The 20,850-nt window shown below is 41.3% G+C and overlaps 2 protein-coding genes across 4 annotated transcripts in view; one reads left to right on the plus strand and one right to left on the minus strand.

Annotated features, from left to right (window-relative positions):
• Positions 1-1,095: 1,095 nt before the first annotated feature.
• SPX (spexin hormone) lies at positions 1,096-8,695 on the plus strand. Its single transcript, XM_059847810.1, has 6 exons — positions 1,096-1,110; positions 5,167-5,247; positions 5,385-5,442; positions 6,350-6,412; positions 7,055-7,138; positions 8,472-8,695. Exons 1-6 carry the CDS (start codon positions 1,096-1,098, stop codon positions 8,528-8,530), a joined length of 360 nt encoding a protein of 119 aa, XP_059703793.1. The 3' UTR covers positions 8,531-8,695.
• A 3,016-nt stretch (positions 8,696-11,711) lies between these two features.
• GYS2 (glycogen synthase 2) overlaps positions 11,712-20,850 on the minus strand; it is a 41,718-nt gene continuing 32,579 nt past the window's right edge. For all 3 annotated transcript variants that reach the window (XM_059846095.1, XM_059846093.1, XM_059846094.1), the window contains 5 exons: positions 18,782-18,908; positions 17,396-17,491; positions 15,454-15,617; positions 14,213-14,293; positions 11,712-12,627 (listed from right to left, as the gene is read on the minus strand). In XM_059846095.1, the coding sequence (XP_059702078.1) occupies positions 12,406-12,627; positions 14,213-14,293; positions 15,454-15,617; positions 17,396-17,491; positions 18,782-18,908 (690 nt within the window). In that variant the 3' untranslated portion in view covers positions 11,712-12,405. The remainder of the gene's footprint in view (positions 12,628-14,212; positions 14,294-15,453; positions 15,618-17,395; positions 17,492-18,781; positions 18,909-20,850) is intronic.

Genomic DNA, 20,850 nt, shown 5'->3' on the forward strand with positions numbered 1-20,850 from the left:
CTCTTTCCTGATGCTTTAAAACACCCCTCACCCCACATAACTTGTTTAAATTCTACTTATAATTATCCCTTGAAGCTGCTTCTCTTTCACAAACACACTTGTGAGAACAGTAGAACCTGGATCTGGCTGCAGCATTGTTGCTCACACATTAGTCCTCAGCAAAGTCCCTGTTACCTCTCTTGTGTGAGATGATCTCTGACATGATCTCTGACAGACTCGATTTTCTACACCTTGTTCTGCACCTCAAGAGTTTCTAGCAGTCTTTAATTCACCAGGGAAGGTGAATTTTCATGGTGTAGCTCTGAAGGGAAGAGATACTCTCTGGTGTAAGCCAGGTGCATGATTAGAGAGGCCATCAGTTGCTGGCCTGAATTTATTTCACTATTCTATTGCACATTCAGCACCACAACGTCTGTGGGTGCATTTCAAGGACTGCAGATTTGCTGGAGAAGCTTTTTGTCTTTTCTCTAGACTGTATGAGAAGAAACACAAAAAACCAGCCCAAAAAAAGGAAGTAATCTGGTTCATAACCATGTGTCTGGGCAGGATCAGTTGGGCAATGAGTCCTAAAAAAGGATTGTCTAATCTATTCTCTGAGTTTCTCAGTGATAACAAATCCACATCCTTCCAAGGCAATCTACATTTGACTTTGCTACTGGTAGAAAGCTTGCCTTACTATGCAACTTACTGCAAATGAAATGCAAAATGCTTTGTAATTTCCTACTTTGCAGGCTCTGCCATGACATTTCACAGCCTTTTATGAGGCTACAGTAGCATGTAGGAGCCAGAAGTACACTGTGCTAGGTGTGGCTCAGGTGCCAGACACAAGTGGGATGGATTTCTCAGAGAGATACCAAACTAAGAGAAAAAAAATCCCAAAGGAAATGAGAATAAGCACAAAGCAAAGGTCTTAAGTGCTGGGAGATTTATACCTTGACAGCACCAGTGTTTGCTGACGTACCCAGTGACCACCTACACACACCCCAGCTGCACCTTTTCCTCAGGAGCAAGCCATGGATCACTGCTGCCCTTACCAGGATACAGTGACTGTATCCAATATTTCCAGGGAAACATTTGGGAAGGTGCATGGTCGTGATGCAAGTCAGTGAGGTAAGTTTGACCCCATTGGTTAAAATTCCAGCACATGAGAACATTTTCCCCTCACCTCTGCAGTGAACTTCAATGCCAGAAATCAGCTTTGTATCACTTACAGCATCAGGATACGCAGCCTGTGCCCTTTAGATCATCTCAAAAAATAAGAATAGGTTATGTTCTTTCTAATAAGGAGTCCTGCTGCTATAGCAAGCTTCCCTCTACTTTTCTCTCTCAGGGTATTGATTACATGCCAGAGTCACTTCCTCCTCCAGGTGAATCAGCTGAGAAATGGCAGCGCTGACAACGAGTGTTTGGTGCACAGCTCATCATCCCAAAGTGCCACAGCTTTTTGGTGTGTTATGATCCATGACCCAATTATAGGCTGCTTCATTTTTCAAGAGTAAGAGCACACATGTGCCCACACAGAGCCACAGTTCTTTTGTGAATGCAAACAGTCTCAATACCTGCACTGCCTTCCCAAAACATTGCCTCCTGTCCCTGTTTACAAATAAAGTGTGTGCCATACACCATCCTAGAGGTGGTTGGATTTCTGGGAAGGGTAAGATGGTCACCTTTTCATAGAATCACAGTAAGAAAAAGCTTTGAAGGGAGAAGCCAGTTCTCTTAAATTTTGATCCCTGAAGTAGAATTGACAAACCCGGAGTTCTTTGTTCTGCAAGCAGACTCCTTACAGACTTCCAAGGAGAAGGTTCTGAAATACACTTTTGTTTGAAGGCCGAAGCAACTTGGAGTCAGTGGTCATAGTAAAAATAAATGGGTTTAGAACCATAAGTCATAAAGGCACAGACAATTTAAGGGAAAAATAGAAAACATTGGAAAATTAAAAAAATCCCGAAGACCCAAATCATTATGGAATTTGAGATTGGGTTCATTTCACCTAATGTGAAAGGGAAAGGTCAACTGTCTCTTGCTACAGGTGGTGACTAAACTCCTGACTTTTAGACACCATGGTGGCATTGAGGCATCTGATGGTACAGCAATAAAGCCATTTAATTTAAGATGATGCTGTCAAGATCCTGCTTTTGTTCTTGAACTGCTGCTCACCTGTCCCATAACAAGGCAGTTCAGATTTTGGTCTGCCCAGTTCAGTTCCCTGCTGCCCTCCAGGCAACTTCAAACAAGCCCAAATCTCTACAAGGATTCCCATGGACTCAGAATACAGGCAGGTTTGGAAGAGAGACTGAGACTCCAGCAACACTAAGTCAGAGTCTCTCAGATTTTGTCAAATGGTCACAAGAAAAACTGAAGGTGTTTTCCTACAGCATCTTTCTCCATGCTTCCCCTTCTCCTCCTCTTCTCCCTAGCTGCAACAAGAGGGGCTGAGCTGGTTTTCCCCCTTTTTTCTTTTGTGTTATCTTGTCTCATTGCAGTGCAGGAAAAGCAGGGTTTCTTTTCAGTGCCAGAAACATTTCCTACCATGAAGAGAACCATCCAGAAGAAATGATACTTCACACTGCCAATCCCAAAGGCAGGGGGTTAATTTTCACAGGCCCAGCTGAATGTTTTGATTCCAGCCCCACGGTCTGTGCATAACAGGAAGATCTGATGTCACTCCAGAAGGCAATAGGGGAGTAGCTTTACCTTTTCCAAGCCTCTGTATGTTAAATGTCTCCTGGATGAAATGCACAGCCCCCTTCTAAGGCTAAGGGTTAAGCACCATCAAGAAATGTCTCTGATCTGTCAGAGCACAGGGAAAAGAGGAGGGAAGAGAAACTTCACAGTGAAGTGATGCAAGTGGAATAACCTCTGCTAGGATGCATCATGGCATGGCCTTTTAGAAAGGGTAACAGCAGCTCCCAGCCACCAGAGGAGCTGCTTGAGACCAAAACCTGAACTTCCCTCTGGTTTCTTGCCTCTGCAGCTGATGGCAATTCTGTATATTCAGTGAGCAATTCTGTGTGGCATGAGCAGAGAACAGAGTGATACCCCCAAAAGCTGGACAGCAATTGCAGCTTCATGTGCTATGGAGCAGTGTTCACAGACACACAGTGCAGGGAGGAGCTCACAGTGAGCAGCAGCAGTGCCTGTCTGTACCCTCCTCCTTGAACTCCCACCCATGAACCAGTGTTTGTCACATGCATGGACTAACCTGGATTTTTGTCACACCATGGGCTGGCCCTGTTCGTGAGGCTGCTGCAGTAAACTTTCCATTGGCCAATCAGCAAATTTCTACCTCCCTGTTTGCTTTGTTTCTCCTTCTGCTTCCATCGAGTTTACAAAGGAAAAAGTACAGGAAGAGAGATGAAAACCCTGGCTACAGAGTGAGCAAGGCCAGGCATCAAGTGTGATTAACTCTTTGCTTTAAGACCAAACCAACTCTCCATGACTGCAATGAGCCCAACAATTACCCAGAAGTAGCTCTTGGAAACTACTTCCCTGATCCCTGCCTTTTTTTCTGTTCACTGCTCCACTGTTTAACCTATTCAAGCCCATGGACTTTTACTCCAGCCAATCCATGGGACAGAAAAGTGTTTCTGACTATTAGGAGTTCAGGATTTATTGGGTATTTTTGGTCTTTTTTGTTGTTGCTGTTGTTGAGCTTTATAGTTTTACTCGTGTGTAAGAAAACTAGATGCAAAAGATCATTAGAGAATCAAACCACAGACTACATCCTCTGAAAGTATGCAAGGAATAACTTCAAGCTAGTGACACTGGGTAAGGCACTTTTTTCTTGATGCTGGCGAGTAATTTACCAGCTTTTCCAGCTCCCACAATGGATGCTAATCTGATCTATTGTAGATTATCCTGGGTAAACTCCCACCATCCATCTGGCTGTGATTATTGATCATCCAGCAGCAAGGTGAGCGTTGCAAACACACAGGGCTGGTGCTGATGTATTCAGGAGGTGTTCACCTGTTTAATGGGGTGCATCACCAAGTGCATCCATCTTTCAATCATTTCAGTCAGGACTTCCTGCAAGGCTGCAGGTTTCCCTCAGGAGTCATCAGACCTTCTGCTTCTCCATCTACAGGGCTGACAAGAGATCCCTTCAGACTCCTCCGCCCCGCCACGGAAGGGGAGGGCATCTCCACTCTGAAGATTTAAAAAGGGACCCCTGGCCATGTAGGAAGGAGATCTTGTGACACATCATCCCAAGGAAAGAAGACTGAAGGTTTGTCACTGAGATAAGTATGAAGGTAAGTGAGAATTTCTTGGTCTGTAGCAAACATTTAGTTTGCAATTAATGCTTTCTTTTTCATGTGAGTGCAATATTTAGGAACTACATGGGGCTTAAGAAATTTTCCTTAAAAATAACTTGACAGAAATACACACATAGATATATTTTATGTATTTTAAACAACTGCATTAAAACTGCATTGTACACCAATAGTACAACCTCTCAAACCCAGGATGAAATGAACCACTGTGAAACATACAGTTAGATTCTCTGTGCCCATCACTGTTACCAATACATGAATGATAACATGGTCTGTGTGAGCAAGCAGAGGTGCAACTTGTGCACAGAGGATTCATGCTCAATGCTTTCATTTGCATGTGCTGCATCCGTGAACAAACTCCAAGAATCAAAAAAACCTGTTTTGTGACTTGTTTTAATCATTGTTGATATTAATAGGATGCTAAATTTAAAACATTTTTTTCCTTTCTTTTTAACCTGAGGAAGTAGAGATTTTGTCTCTTGGTTTGTTTGTTTGTTTGTTTGGAATGACAAGCCCCCTACATTTGCTTGTTGTCTATGGTTTGGTAAAATCAAGATAGATTTTATACCATCTTTGCCCATTACTTTGTACATTATCCTCATTTCTAGAGGATCTGATGTCCTTGTAAATAGGACCACAAAAAGTGCTCGCCTTGATGGCAGCTCTCAGCAGGATGGAATGGATTTGAGTAAAAAGAATAAAATTGAATTTGGGATTTAGATCTCTAATCAGATCAGCATGCACTGAAATGCCCCCTGAGCAAGAGGAGGTTTGGCAGCAAGACAGGGACAAGGCAGCAGCTGGGGACACCCTCACATTTCGATGTGAAGTTGGGAGGATGTGCAGATGTGAAAGACTCTTCCTGCACCTTGTGGTTCTCTGTTGTGCACAGGGGCTGCATAAACCCTCAGCGTCTGCCCTGGTGCTGCTCCTGGCAGCGTCCCTCGTTGCCTTCTCCTGGAGTGCCCCTCAGGTGAGCCCAGGCTGGAGCTCACGAAGCTCAGAGCTTGGTGCCATTAAGTATTTGCACCAATTAGCAATGGCAAGGAATGCTGACATGTCTCTTTTCCCTCTTTTTTTTTTTTTTAATTTTTTTTATTTGGCATAAAGGCTCATTTCCAAAGGAGAAACTGGACTCCTCAGGCCATGCTCTATTTGAAGGGTGCACGTAAGTCCTGAGCTCTTTCCATTTTGAGGAGATAATTCCGCCCCCCCCTCCCCCCGCCCAGATTATTCCTTGGTTCCACACAAGCAGGAAATCCTGAGGATGCTGTGGGGTAGAAGTTTTGAGGCTTGCAGGGAGGATGTGCTTATTGCATGGTGCTAATTATGTCATGGTCACAACTTTGCTCCCTGTACAGGCCATTCACTTCTCAGTTGGACTCAATGGTCCTTGTGGGTCCTTGCCACTCAGGATATTCTCAGATTCTGTACTCAGTTAGAGATGTTGTCCTTTCTTTCAAATTATAAAATATAACAGAAATATTAATATGAAAAATTGTATTCTGAATTGTTGACTTAAAACTGAAAGACATCAGGGAGGGCAAGTTTTAATAGAGGAGGAAAAAAAGCTCCCTGTAAATAAGAGGGAAAAAAAAGAAAGTCATAATCCTGAGAGAAATGCAAAAGAAAGACAATATAAATAAATGCAACATAAAACAAATAAAAGCTCCACACAACTGTAGATATAACTGAAGGTTCTAGTGACATTAATACAATTATTTCTATTAATAAAAGTGAAGATTTTGACCCTTTTTGTTATTTTAAAAAAATTTTTCCAACTGAATAATGCATTGTATTACCTTCCTGCTGAGCTTTTTATCATTCTTATTGATGCACAGGAAGCAGAGTGATTTTATTTTGTTAGTTTGGGATTTAGGATGGGGTTTTCTTTTTTTTTTTCTTTTTTTTTATTTAATAAAAATACAATTTAAAAGGCAATACATCATAGTCCAGCAAAGACACTGAAAGCTCTGGACCACATACAAAATTGAAGAGAGTCCTTTAGGGATTAGGAAGTAGGAATTACAACAAGTCTGGCTGTTGTTTTCACCCTTATCTCACTGCTTTTGTAGAGGGACGTCGCTTCATCGCAGATGAGAGCCAGAGGAAGGACCTGTATGACAGAGTGCAGCTTGGTGAGTCCATCAGCACAGGGCTGTGGAGCCCATCCACCTCCCCAGCTTTTGGGAGAAATCCCTGGAAATGGGAGGGGATTTGTTTTCCTGGAATCACAGCCAAGGAAACAACCAAACCCCCTTTTTTTAGTCTCTTCATTCCAACCAGCACATGACAAAGACTGACCTTCCTCTCTGGTGCACCTGTGTGATTTCATTTACATAATTTCCAGACTGACCTAGATGCTAAGTGGGATTTTCATCAGTGCTTTTGACTTTATTTTTGCACTGGAAAAAAAAAATCAAATCAAGCTCTGAATTGTGCTGAAATGACAAATAACAGAAGCAGACGTCATCAATCCACCCTAGGCAAGGTTTCTGGAAGGAATAGGATGTTGTAAAAATGTCAGGAACTAAGAAAAAAGGAAAATGTTCTTTTTACCTTCTGAGGTACTTTGAAATAACCTCCCTTTTAAAAAGATTGCTAATCTCTCGTGTTAATTATCAGGCTGGTTTTGAGCAGGCAATGTTATAGAATGAAGGAGACAATATTTTCTTGTCTTTGAATCTCTAGTTATAGAAATAATAAAAAAAGCAAAGAACAAAGTAAAGAAATGCCATAAGACACTAACAAACCATGCATCTCTGATTTTTTCGTTCTAGAAACACGCAGCCATAACACAAATCCTTTATCTCTTCCTGAAGCTGCTGCACTGTTCCTTACTTCCTTACAGAAAGCACAAGAAGGTAAATGTGTGCTCTGTCTTACTCTGACTTTTTTAAAAAGTGGCTTTTCAGTATTTCATTTACTAGAAAATTAATCTAGAAGGTCTGTTTTGAACTGAGACATTGTTCAGCAGAGAGCCCTGTGTTGGAGGGCACATTTACACAGATTACAACATGAGCCACATAATGATAGCAGGTAAATATTTGTATATTCTGCTTTTAATTTTCTCTTTGGATGTTTTACTGGTTTGGATTCAAGGGAATGGCTATTTTTCAATTGATTTTTTCACCCCAAATCTTTTCTGGGGTAACTTTTTCTATAGCATATTGTTTTCTTGTGAAAATTTTATTCCTCCACTGGATTTGGTGCAAAGGTTTAAAAGAATCCGTAAGAACCCCAGGAGAGGAGCTGTTGGTTTCACATCACCAGGCTGAGACCCTAAACCTTTGCTCTCCATGTCCTCTGCCCTTAAATCTGTCAGCTCTTCAGCTACAAGAGACTTTTTTTTTTTCTTGGGAAATGAAGCTGGGGCTCTGTGCTCAGCCCTCTCTTCCCTGCCCTGGCAGAACTCTGAACAAAAAACAAACCAAAACCAAACAAATAAACCAAAATACAAAACAAAAAATCAAAACCAAAACAAAAACAACCACTGCAAAAAAAAAAAAAAACCCAAACCAAAACAAAAAAAAAAAAATCAGTGACATTTTGGAAAGAGAAAAAGGCAGAATAAAAAATGAACATAGTGCTTTGGACAAAATATACGAGCACTTCTAAAGTTAAATTAGTGAAAGTGTCTTTGCATGCCCACAAAATCCTCTGAAGGTGGATTTTTCCACCTTCCCTCTGAAGGGGTATTTTCCTGCCTGTTGTTGCTATAGCAGGGGAGATGGACAGCAACAGAGAAAAAAGGGTGAGATATCTGATGGAGATAAGCAGAACTAACAGCGTGTTTGAAAAAAGCTAAGTGGAATAACATTTCCATCTCTGGTAGGAAATACTCAGTCAAACCTGGGTAAGCCATGCACTTTCAGATCAGCTGATTTTAGACCTGACTGAGAGCAATGCACAAATGAAGAACAAATCCATTATTTTCTTCAGCATGAATTTTTTTTGCCATGTGCTAACTTACCCCTCTGGACATGGTTTGTAGTTTTCTTCTTCAGCAAACAGAAAAATTCCTACATTTAAAAATGAGAGCAGACATGATTGTTCTTAGAAATGCTGCCTCTCTTAGCTGAGCAGTCACACTGCACTGAATCTGTACCTAAGGCACATCTGAAAGCTGAAAACTTTGGCTGGCTGAACTTTCCTTCATCTACAACTTATTTCTCCCTATTGTGTCTTGTCTTACAGTGGAAGAGGAAAACAGTGAACACCCTGGCTACCTAACAGACAGTCTATTAAACTGGTGAAATGATTTAAAATGTCTTTAACATTTGTACAGCTTTGAACCTGAAAGCATAACTTGTGTAAGTAAAGTGTTTCATCCATTTTCACTGAAGTTCCCAAAGAGTGAGGTGTTTTCACATTGCAAAATTCTGAATGCAAAGGGATTAAAAGGTACTAGTTCAGATAAGGAAAGCATCTGTAAAGTTTGTGCTTTCTTCAGAGCACTTTGTATGTCTCATCTGAAATTTAAATACATGGCACCATCTCACCTGAAAAGATAATTAAAACTGTCTTTTTGGACAACTTCATTAAAAAGTTTTTCAATTGTCATTTGGAAACTTCTTACCACCTTCCACTCAGCTGAATAGCGAAGCTTTTTGAACTCTGATAAAGACAGATTCCATTACCACTTCACTGGTGGCCCTGTAGGCTGCTGATGGTCAATAAATTCAGTGAGATAAAAAAACATTCCAGCTATCTGTGACTGCAAAAATGGAGATTTTTTTTTTTTTTTTAATTTTTATTTGGTAGGTATCAGTCAGCACAGAGAATAGGCAGCAGCACTTATTGCCCCAGTCCACTCCTGCAGAAATACTCTGAATAATCCTACTGAGCAAGTCCCAGCACATAAAGACAGTTTGGGGACAGGTCTTGCATTATCAGGGCCTCACTAATGACTGCATTGTGATTGTAATTTTTTGTTCTTCTTCTGAGTTGCCAAATTGGAATTATGCATAAATCTGTTAATTATCATTCTGTGCTGATAAGGATGTATTATTTATGTAGTTCTGTGGTCTTACTGGAAAGCCCTCTGTAGTTCTGATGTAATTAAAGAATAGCCACATGATTTCTGTGTCCAAGGACTGTTTTATTTTTTTAACCTTCTAGTCATGCTCTTCATCTTTTAATGTTAAATTCCCCTGATCTTTCTCATAATACTGCTGAGTAACTCTAACACACTAACTATGATGCTGCTTTACCTCAACACAAAGAAACACAGCTGAATGAACAGAGGAATTAATTTGTTTCAGGGGTTGGGGGCACTTTCAGTCATTGTTTATAATCTGTATCACTTCAATGAGGAACGGGTAAAAGCAAAGTGTCCTGTTTTGTTCATTTTTAAGCACTGATATATCTTCCAATGGCAGTGTTTGTTGTAGGACAGAACATTCATGATGAACTTCACCTCAAGAGCAGTGGTATCCACCTGAATCCTTTCAGTAATTTAGCTGCCCTTTGTTTCCAGCATATTTGGAATATCTCAAGTGCATCTAAGTGATTTTTCAGCATGTTTTACAGGATCATCAGTCAGTGCTCAGACAAAAAGTAGCATGGAATCAGAGAACATAACCCTACAATGGCCTAGTTTAGAAAGGACCTAAAAGATCATCCAGTTCCAAATGCCCTGACATGAGCTGGGACACCTTCGACAAGAAAAGAGTAGAGGGGTTATGCATCCTTTGTTTTATCAGTGTCCTGAAATTTATATGCCTCTGCCTGTCCCAGTGATACAAAAACTGTACCCACACTATTCCCAGCTGATTTTTGTGTGTGTTCCTGATTTAAGGTCTCAAGCTTAAACAATTCTTCACAAATATCATGAAACAGAACAGACCTTCTGCCTTGCTGGTGAGCTGTTTGTGAAACCCCAGTGATTTCCATCTGGAAGACAATCCCTTATGTAATAGATAGCTGCTACCAACTTTGTCAGGTGTTGGGAATGTGTGGCACTTAATTTAGGCAATCTGTTGCTGTGGCTGAATGAGAAGCTGTTCCTCCAATGCTATAAATTCAACATAAAGAAGTGTTTTGCTGTAGATAAATTGCCTTGTTACTAATGGTTAATCCTGGAATCAAGGCACAGCTAACACGAGTCCAAGGTGTGGGGCAGAGGTCGCTTTGGCCACTGCAGGACCTGAATCTAAAAATTCAGATTAGTCCTATCCCAAAGCTGAGCACTTTCTAACACCAGGAGGGTGCTCAAAGCATGTGAGTATGCTGAAACAGACACAGCCTTCCTGCTCTACAGCAGAGCTTTGGAATACAAGCAATAAGTAGAGATTTCTCAGTTTATGTATGAAACATCAACTTTCAATCAATATGCCCTTTATAAGTTCTTTCTTTGGGACTCTCAGCCATTACATCTTTTGACTCTGTAAGAGAACTCTGATTAGGAAGGAGCACCATGTGGAAGAAACACAAAATGCAGTTCTCCACATAGTAAACTGCGGGAAGGAAAAGATTTGCAGTATCTTTGCTTTCATGACTTTTATATGAAAAATTACTCAGTGCTGAATTACCTTTTAAGGCTAAAGCCTTAAATTACCTTTTAAATGGCTAAAGAATTACCTTTTTAAATGGCTAAAGAAACTGTGACTCCTTTTAATTCCAAATAAGTTTTTACCATAAAAGCTAGAACCTGACTTCTGAGAATATTCTTTCAAGTATCTGAATCAGCTCAAGAATGAAAGTGCAGATTTAAAACTGATTTTAAGTGGTCAAAAATACAAATAGGCACATTGTCACTTTTATTCTAAGTGGCCTATAGTCAGAACCATGTCATCAAGCATTGGTTAAGTGTTTGAAAGGTAGGAGCCTAACAAAAGTTGGACATCTAGGCTCCCCCTGGGACTGACAGGAAAGGTAAATACCTCCAAAGCTTACATTGTCCTACCTGCTGAAGGACAGGCTGAATAAAGTTCTGGAAATGTCTTTTCTTGAGCAGCACGAGAAATTTTTGATGCACAAACTTGAAAAACAAGAGATTGATCTCTAACCTCCTCGTGACAAGATGTGATTGTGAAGAGCCTGTTCAGGCACTCTGCATCTTTAGGAGCTGAAATACTTCTAAAAGTTTTCTGTAAGGCAAATGAAATGTTTAGTTCTTGTTGTGAGGATCAGTTATTCCCCAAGAACTTTGAAGTTTCACATGCTTTTCAAAATTACATCCTAAAGTTTTTTAGCATTTTTTTTTAGGATTAGGTCTCTTCGAGAAGACGTGAAATAGAGCATGGACTAATGGAAATTACTGATCCTTGAATGTTGTCACATTGGTCTGTGGCTTCTTGTCTGCAGGGGAAGGTGCCACTCAAGGAAATTTTGTCATTCCCTTTAGCCAAGCTACATTAATTTCCTCCCAAACCAGTTTGTTAACAAACTCAGACTCTACAACAAGATGAAAATAAAAGAGACATACCAGAGGAATCAGAAAATAAATGGTCTGCTGTTTATTGTGGGTCTAAATGATGTCAGAAAGATGACTTCATTTGTCTCTAAAATTCAAATGCCCACTGCATAAGACTTTCTATTGTTCCACAGGAAGTATGTTTTACCACGGGATTAAGACACTTCTGTGTGTTGCAAAAAAGTGTTATGTAAGCTTACAATAAACAGCATCAGGAAAAAGAAAGACCATTTTCTTTTCAGTGTATCTTCTTAAACTCTTCCAATATTTCTCCATTGTAACACTTTTTTTTTTCTAATTTTTTCAGCTCGGGTTGGAAGTTCATGTTCGTTTAGAAGGGGAAATGGGGAAACATAAATGAAGCAGAAATTCCTTTGGGATACCCAAAATGTAGCTATTTGTCTAGACTATGATTAATACAGATGATTCCACAGACAAAGGTATGATCTGCAGTTTATATAAGCTCCTGAGGGGATTGTCTCATTCTCTAGTTTTATTAAGCCTGAAAAATCTCTTCTACCTCAAAGGCGCACAGAAAACTTGTCATTTAAACTACTTTCAAGGTGAATAATATTAGACTTTCCAAAAGTGTAGGTCAAGTAACATTTAAGGTTCCCCTAATTACATCACACCGTCCTTAACACAAAGCTTGCCAAGCCTACAGGAGAAACTGTTGAGTGGATGGGGAGCAATACCAGGGTGAGAGCAACGAGTTCAGTTCCTGTATTCTCCATGCTGCTTCTTCTTTCCTTGTGGCAAGGCTCCAAGGGAAAAGGGGGACTTGATATTCTGCCTATCCCTTTCAGCTTCCTCATCCTCGTCGTATCTCTCATCATCATCTTCATCCTCAGCTTCGCTGTGGTGAGGACTGGAATGCTGGGAGGCAGAGGGCGAGGGTGGCACCGATGAAGGCCTGGGGAACCTGAAACCCTCCGTCTGCCAGGGACAGAAGCAAGGTGAAGGTGTCAGCTGAGCTCCTTGATTGGTTTTATACAGCAATCCAAGGCTATCATCACTTCAGAGGAAGCCAGAGGTCAGATGTAAGCAAGGCCTGCCCTGCAATCTAAAATTAAGCTTCCCTCAAACCAGATCCCCTCAGTCCTCCTCTGCCAGAAAGTACACACTTGTATGACAGAGATGTTTACCCTGTGCCATAAACAACATCCTGCCCCTTCCAGCATTGCTTTTTGCAAAACATGGCTATCTTTACTGAGCCTTAAAACAATCAGCACAGGACAAAATCCTTCTGTACTCTGCAGTCAGAATATGCTTACTGAAATTCAGGTTTCAATCTGAACATTCAAAACAGTTTTCTAGTTATAATGTCAGCATCTGCAAAACCAGCAAGGGGTTTTGGTCTGGACCTCCTCTGTCCTTACTAAAAAAATAAGAAGAGTTGCTCTTTGGGGCTGGGTTTCAAGTTCTGTTCTGAGCAGCCTCTCTTGGTGCTAATCTGGACTAGGCAAGAACTGTTTGAAGGTGTGCCTTTAAAGTGACCCCTTGCAGTTCCAGCCAACATACCATGTTCAGAAGAAGGCAATACCTTGCCTTCTTTCCCTAGAACACCCTTTCCCAACTCCCCTCTATTTGGTTGGTGCAGAACATCCCCATGGCATTTAGCAGAAGCAAAAATGAGAAGCTGCCACTCTTCCAAGAGGAATTTCAAGGGCCAGTTCCTCAGCTGGTCCAAAGTGTCATGGTCCCAGCCAGCTCAGTCTAAATCATCTGTTCCCGGGTCACACCAGGTAACCCCTGTGTTTGGATCTGATACCAGAAGGTTGTGGTTTAACCCCAGTCAGCAACTCAGGCCCACATGGCCTCAGCTCGCTCCCTCCTGGAGAGGCCAAGGAGGGAATCAAAAGGGGAAAGTGGGAAAGCTCATGGGTTAGATTAAGACAGTTTAGTAGGGAAAGCAAAAGCTGTGCACACAAGCAAAGCAAATCCAGGAATTCATTTCCCAATTCCCATGAGCAAGGAGGTGTTCAGCCATCCCCAGAAGAGCAGGGCCCCATCACAGGTAGCAGTGACTTGAAAAGACAAATGCCAGCACTCTGAACATCCCCCTTTCCTCCTTCTTCCCCCAGCTTTACATACTGAGCATGATACCATAAGGTCTGGAGTGTCCCTTTGGCCAGTTGGGGTCAGCTGTCCTGGCTGTGTCCCCTCCCAACTCCCTGTGCACCCCCAGCCCCTCGCTGACACGGTGAGTGAGGAGCAGAAAAGTTCTTGGCTCTGTGCAAACCCTGCTCAGCAAGAACTAAACCATCCCTGTATTATCAGCAGTGCTTTCAGCACAAATCCAAAACACAGCCCAGCTACTGTGAGGAAAACTGACTCTGTCCCAGCCCAAAACTGCATACTCCTGACTGGAGACTGGTCTGTAACTTGCTAAGCTTTTAATTAGGAGTTCCTAATTCTCTTTAGTTAAACCCCAGCTTGCTAACTCTCTTCTCCTTCACACTCTTCCTCTCTCTCCTTGTAGAGCAGGTAAAATGAACTCATCTCCAAAAGCAGACTTTACCTTTGGTGGAGCACTTGGTTCCATCTCAAATTTATCTGGGAATGTTCTGCTGAGGGCCAAGTGTCTGGCATGCATGTAATACTGCAACAAAACAGAGAAGCCATTACAAGTCATAGAAATCTTGGGTAGATTTAAGCAAGGGGGGAAAGGAACATAAAATGAGTTATCTTCTAAAAGATGGTGCTGAACAAAGGCTAAATGTGTTTTCAGATAAGCAGAATCCAGCTGATATCACTGCTTGTACTGTGAAGTGATGAGAGATAGATTAACGATAGATTCATGATGGATTCACATCAAAGAAGTCTGGAACAGAAGCTGAATAAGGTGTCTGTAAGATGTATTAAAATGGAAACTAGGACTTGTCTTGGTCAGTGTAGTTCCTATTGAGTGATAGGTATTCTTCATCCCTCAGGAAAGAATTTGGTTTTTTTTTAATGAGGAAAATTTACATTTTTAAGTGTGCATATGTATTACACTTAAGTTTTAGGCTCATTCAAAGTCACTTTGGACTGCACTGAAGCATGTGTAACAGCAACAGAGAAGTAACATTTATGAGTTCTGATGCCTGGTATTTAAGAATTTGACAAAAAAATTTTTAGATCCACTGTATTCCTGAGTTAGCAGCACATGCATGGAAAAAACAGCTCGTTTTATCTTATGCAGTGTTGGAACCATATAAATACTAAGGTTCACACACAGGTATCAGAGCAGGAAAAGGTCCATAATAGTTACAAAACTCATATACATGCATCCACTTCTTTAGTCCTGCAGAATTGAGAACAATACTTCATTACTGTCTTCTGAATAGGTGGTACTGTAGTGCTTTCTGTGTCAAATTAAAAACACTACTTTGCATTTAAAGTACAGAGGTAGTTAAGGAGTGTTAAAGAGCCACAGAGCCCAGCAACATTTCATGAAGGATGGGAAGGGTTTTGAAAGTGTCCAGATGACTTTGGAAAAACAAATCCTCCTTAGTGTAGGTGTTGCTAACACCACCAGATTTTTACATTGTGTTTAGCACCAGCAAGAGCTCGGTGGTGTGACTGGATTCTGCTCTGACCTGTTCGGTCTCTCCTTGCCACTGGAGCATGGCAGGATTACACTGAAATGTGAGGCTCTGCCTTTGGCCCATTGGAGAGGGGAATTTCAGCACGGGGCTGTGTCCTTGCATTGCAGCACCGTGCTGAAGGCTCTGGACCGGTCTATGAGCCTGGAATTTTTAATGCCTCTTTCTCACACACCCTGCCCAGGTACTTCCAGTCCAGGAGGTCGGAGAGGCGCTCGGTGCGGTTCCTCTGGATGATCCTCTGGCGCCGGTTCTGCTGGCAGAAGCCGTACAGGAACTGGGTCAGCTGGTTGCACGACTCGTCCGGCGAGCGGAACCTCCTGTCCACGATGTAGATCCCTGAGGGACACGAGAGAGGCTGAGGTGAGTGGGACTGAGGATGGGATCTGACCTCCTACACCTCCAATCTACCTTCTGTCATGTAACTAATGTTACACGCGGTATATTCTTTTTAATGTTAACAGGCAGCTACAACTGGAACATTTGTTACCATTCTAATGAAATAGAGAAATGCAGAGAAATATGCTATTTTTTTAAAAAACTTTAAATTTTTTGACATTTCAGGCTGAAATTCAGCAAATTCTTCAAAACTAAGAGGCTTTGTTGTTGATGTGTAAGTATGTCCAAAAAGGTTCAAGTTTCTGGATAAAGACGTATCATTTTTATCTCCCATAATTTTTAAAATACTGACTTCTTAAAGAAAACATAATCAATCTAGTGCTTTCTAGCTTGCTGTAGATTTCATAAGTGTGGATGGCCAGAATCAGGCTGTAGGAGAGAGGCTGTGTTTTCTGTAGAAATACAAGTGTTTCCATAGAGACAGCTAACTCACATACATCATTCAACAGACAATTCTGGCAGAGAGAGGGCAGAGGTAAACTTTGCCTCTACATTGTTAAGATTAATTTCTGCCACCCTCCTTAAACCAGAATGTTGGGAAGAAGAGGGTGCCAGACCTTGCAGCCCTCTTAATGGACATGAGAGATGCAAAACTGCCTTAACGAAGTGCCTAGGACCAGCACAGTAATTTATGACAACTCGCACCTGTGTTTTGGCAGAGAAGAGCAAGTGACCTGTGTTCTGTGGTCTCTCTGAAGGGTCTCAAAGACATGTTCACCCAGGCAGGTGTATCTGGATTTTGTACCTGGCTCTAACCCTTGCCTCTAGGTCAGGAAAAGGTAGCACCAGTGTGGGGCTGTCACTGCCTGATTGTGGAAACAAGCCCAGGTACTTGGAAAGAGGCCCTAGTTTGGAAATATACTCACTATTCACAGAACCACAGAATTACAGAATGGTTCAGGTTGGAAGGGACCTTAAAGATCATCAAGTTCCAACCCCTGCCATGGGCAGGGGCACCTGCCACTATCCCAGGCTGCTCAGACCTATATCCAGCCTGACCTTCGACACTGCCAGAGATGGGGCATCCAGTCAGTCTTGGCTAAGCAAGGAGGAAAGGACATTGCTCTGTACCTCGGGGAGGCCACGGCTTTAGTGACAACTGCACCAGGTGGAAAACAGGGACAATCAACCCTCAAAGGAGGAGCTACTGAGGCAGAGGAAGACTCAAGAGGCAGAATCATCCTGACATACCAGGCATTGGCACTCCAGTAATGAACCTTAGTAAACCTTCCTGAGCAGATCACTGTTTGAAGTAGATTCCTTGCATTTCCATGGCTTTTTTTCTTTTTTTCTTGAAGTGTACACGGTAATTTAATGTTTGTTTGGGGAGGGTCATGTCACTGGTCTTGAAACCCAGACTATTAAGAGAAGCAGACTTTCCCAGCTTTGGAAGGCTTAGAGTGTTATAACCAGAGGCATTAAAGGGAAATGATGGGAGACTCTAGACTGATATGAGCAGCGATGAATTTGGAAGAATATGGAAAACAAAAGGTTAAAGGGAGACCAAAAAAAAAAAATAACCTGGAAAGGGTTTAGATAAATCTGAAAGCTGAAATTACTTGTTCAACTTAACAAGACATTCAGAGCTCTGAATATATTCCCCTAATGCATTTTCTTGTCCTAGAGAAATACAAATTTGAGGAGTAACAGCATGGTTGCTGTGCTTTTTGCTTTCCTAACTCAGAGGTGATATTTTGATATGCTGTTAAAGTTTTTACCATAAGCTTCTGGGTCAGCAACATGTTCCTGCATGAAACAGCCAAATCCAGAGAGGTTTGTGGTTACACTGGGAATGCCCATCACAGTACACTCAGCTGCAGAAAGAAACAGGCAAAAAGGGTTTCAAGACAATACACCTGCAATGGTTTCACCTTTAAGAGAAAAAAAAAAAAAAAAACCAAAACAGGCAGAAAGAAAGTCCCACAACAAAAAAGCTGCTCTGAAAATGTCAAGTGAAAACTATAATAATGTTTTGTTGAGGATTATGGGGAAAAATATAAAAACAAATTTTAAACACAAAATTCACCCTGTGTTCACAAACATATGTTTGAGTTTCAGAGTGGGTAAACTGAAAACTTTCAGGGAGTGCAGTTTTGAAACAGAACCCCAATACATGGTCAGGACTATTTGGATTTTAAATTGGGGTGTAATGTACACCTGTGTTCATTAGTTGTTCACAACTCTTTACAAAACTGAATCTCTTAGGAGCAGGAGCATATCAAACTTTGGATTTCAATGGTTTGCCAACACAGCTCTATAGCAGGAAAAAAAAAGAATCTGCAAAAAAAAATCCCACCCCAAAACAACAAACCCCATCATTAACTCAGGACTGCGTTCACAGTAGATGTGGAGCTAGTTTTATAAAATCAGAAAATGGATTTTTTGTAGTTTTTTTTCTGTCACAGCCATGAGTAAGGATAATTCCTTACCCTCCTTAAAAAGTTTTTTCCAAGGAACCTAAGCCTAACCTTAACCAGCATGCAGACTCTAGTCTTACAAAAGTGCAAAGACATCTACACGGCCTTCACTCATATGACAATAAAATTGGTGTCTATAAAATAGTTATAAATATACCTTTAAAAAGCAGTCTTTGTTCCTGGGAGACACAAATGGGTATTGGCAAAGAAAATATTTTAAGTCAGAATGCTTATGCTCTCTGCATTTTTAGAAATTTCCAGTTAATTCAATGAGATTCACTACCACAGCATGTATTTCTGTTAAATAACTTAGCTATGGTATTACAAAATTCTCTCAAACTTGTAATCTTGAATTAAATCCACTGAACTATGTCAGCTGGCAGCATCAGATTTCTTGCCCTGCTTTTTTTTAATATGTACATTTCTGCACACCTTTTTAAAAAAATCCTTCAACTAAGAATTAAGTTTTAAAAATTATTTCTTGTTATACAAACATAAAAAAATCAAAAGATTACACATTAGTATGGGAAAGAGTACACTGCAGGGACAGTTTTGCCAGCAGTGAGACCTTTGCATGGCAGAGGAAACAGAGTTTAAAACGTTTTTGCAGCACTTCAGAAGGAGCTGGCTGCATCAACAGAATGAGTGTTCATCTTTCCACTCTAGTTAAGGGTACAAAATTCCTACCTGGAGTGTAGCCCCAGGGTTCATAGTATGATGGGAATACACCAAGGTGGCAGCCTCTAACAAACTCCTCATAGTCCAAGGGCAGCAAGGGGCTTGTTGAAGAAAGAAACTCTGGATGTAGGATCACCTGGATATTCACAACTTACATTAGAGGTGAAAGAAAACCATCACTGATATATTTCAATTATCAACAAGCTTAGGTACCTTTATTCACCCTGGTCTTTTTCTAAGTATCTGGACAACACCTCCTTTGGCCATCCATCTCTTATCTACCCCACTGCTCACACTACAACGCATCCTGCCTGTGTGTACTCTTGTCCTGGAAATAGGACTGAAGATGAACCCCTTTTTCACTGGACAGATATTTAGCTTTATCCTTCTTCACCAAGGGGGCCCACATGCATCGAGGATTAGGCCTAAGGCTTGTGGCTTTTAGCAAGATTTGGTCTCTTGTACAAAGGTACAGAGGATTTACAAAGGCCTGGAGTGACAGGACAAGGGGGAATGGCTTCACACTCTCAGAGTGCGGGTTTAAACTGGATAGAAGAAGAATTTCTCCCCTGTGAGGGTGGAGAGGCCCTGGCAGATGTTGCCCAGAGAAGCTGTGGCTGCCCCTGGATCCCTGGCAGTGTCCAAGGCCAGGCTGGATGGGGCTTGGAGCAACCTGGGTTAGCGGAAGGTGTCCCTGCCCGTGGCAGGGGTTGGAATGAGATGGGCTTTAACATCCCTTCCAAACCAAACCATTCTATGATTTTACTGGGATGTCTCTTTAGGAGGAGGCCTCAGACAGACACAGCACTTCTGAGCCTCACAGCATTCCCTGAATTAAAGCAATGTTCACTGTACTCAACAGATCTCCAAAGAATGGAGGGGATTTTGAAAGCAGACACATTATAGCCCTGTCACCACAAACCTGTGCCTAATTAATCTTGCTGAAAGACACCTCTAAGGACCAAAGTTAATTTATCTGAATGACTCTGCAGGGCTTGGGGTTACTGCCCCACATCTGCTGCTTAGCTGAGAAGTGCCTTGTACGTGGTGGCCAGTCAGCTTCGGGAGGAAGAAACATGAGGGAATGGTTTAAACTGCTCTGGGTTTATCTCCCTGCAGGAACATACCACAGCCATTATTCCATGCCCAGGATATGCCTTTATCCCTTCTTAATAAAATTGTTATGCTACTCACTTGAGTAAACAAATGAATGTACTCAACCAGTAAATGGACTGTAAATTCATTTTGCAAGCTTAGTTGATCCCAGTAATTTCACTGGAATTGCTGAGGGTATTTTTCACACGACAGCTGTGTCTGCCTGGATATGTTGTATCTCTCTCAAAACTACTTTCAATTTGAAGTTTACAGAGTTTTTTTTTAAATGGTATTCAGCTCATTAACTATTAAGCCTGTTCATGCAGGAGGTAATTTTTCAGTGGTAATGACAGATTTATACAAACTTGACATCTGCTGAGAAGCAGAAGATCATGTCTGCTGTGTAATATCCTATCTGCTCTGTAATGCCTTCAAGCAGTTAATTCTGAGGCATTTTTCTCTACATCTGTACACAGTGCATCATTCCCTCCTACTTTTGTTACATCTCCTGTATTATTACCATATTATGATCCCAGAATTTATTGGAGTTAATGCTCATATGTTAAGCCAGGAAGAAGCAACTAGGAAGCATTAGGAAAATATTTGCTCATGTATAGCCATGGGTTTAAAAGGAAACTGAGAATAAGTGATATGTCATTGTTAGAGATACTCTGGATCTGGCTTTAAAGAAAGGGTTTGGAAGAGGAAGAATTTGCAATTTTAGGTTCAACTTTGACTAGATAGATGTTGAGACAGTCACACTTAGAATATCAGAGATTGCCAGAAAAAAAACAACTTTGGCAGACCTGTGAAAGCAGAAGCTGATAATTTTTGTGGTTTGACAAAGTAAACATGAAAATAAGGAAAAGATTTATTTGCACAAATTTAGTTTCAACAGGTGATGTAAACATGAGCATGGCATGAACACGAATTCTTTCTGCTTAAAGCCCTGATTAACCTTTTACAGAAAATGCTGAGTATCA

The sequence above is a fragment of the Haemorhous mexicanus genome, chromosome 5, assembly GCF_027477595.1.
Source record: "Haemorhous mexicanus isolate bHaeMex1 chromosome 5, bHaeMex1.pri, whole genome shotgun sequence".
Classification (NCBI taxonomy): Eukaryota; Metazoa; Chordata; class Aves; order Passeriformes; family Fringillidae; genus Haemorhous; species Haemorhous mexicanus.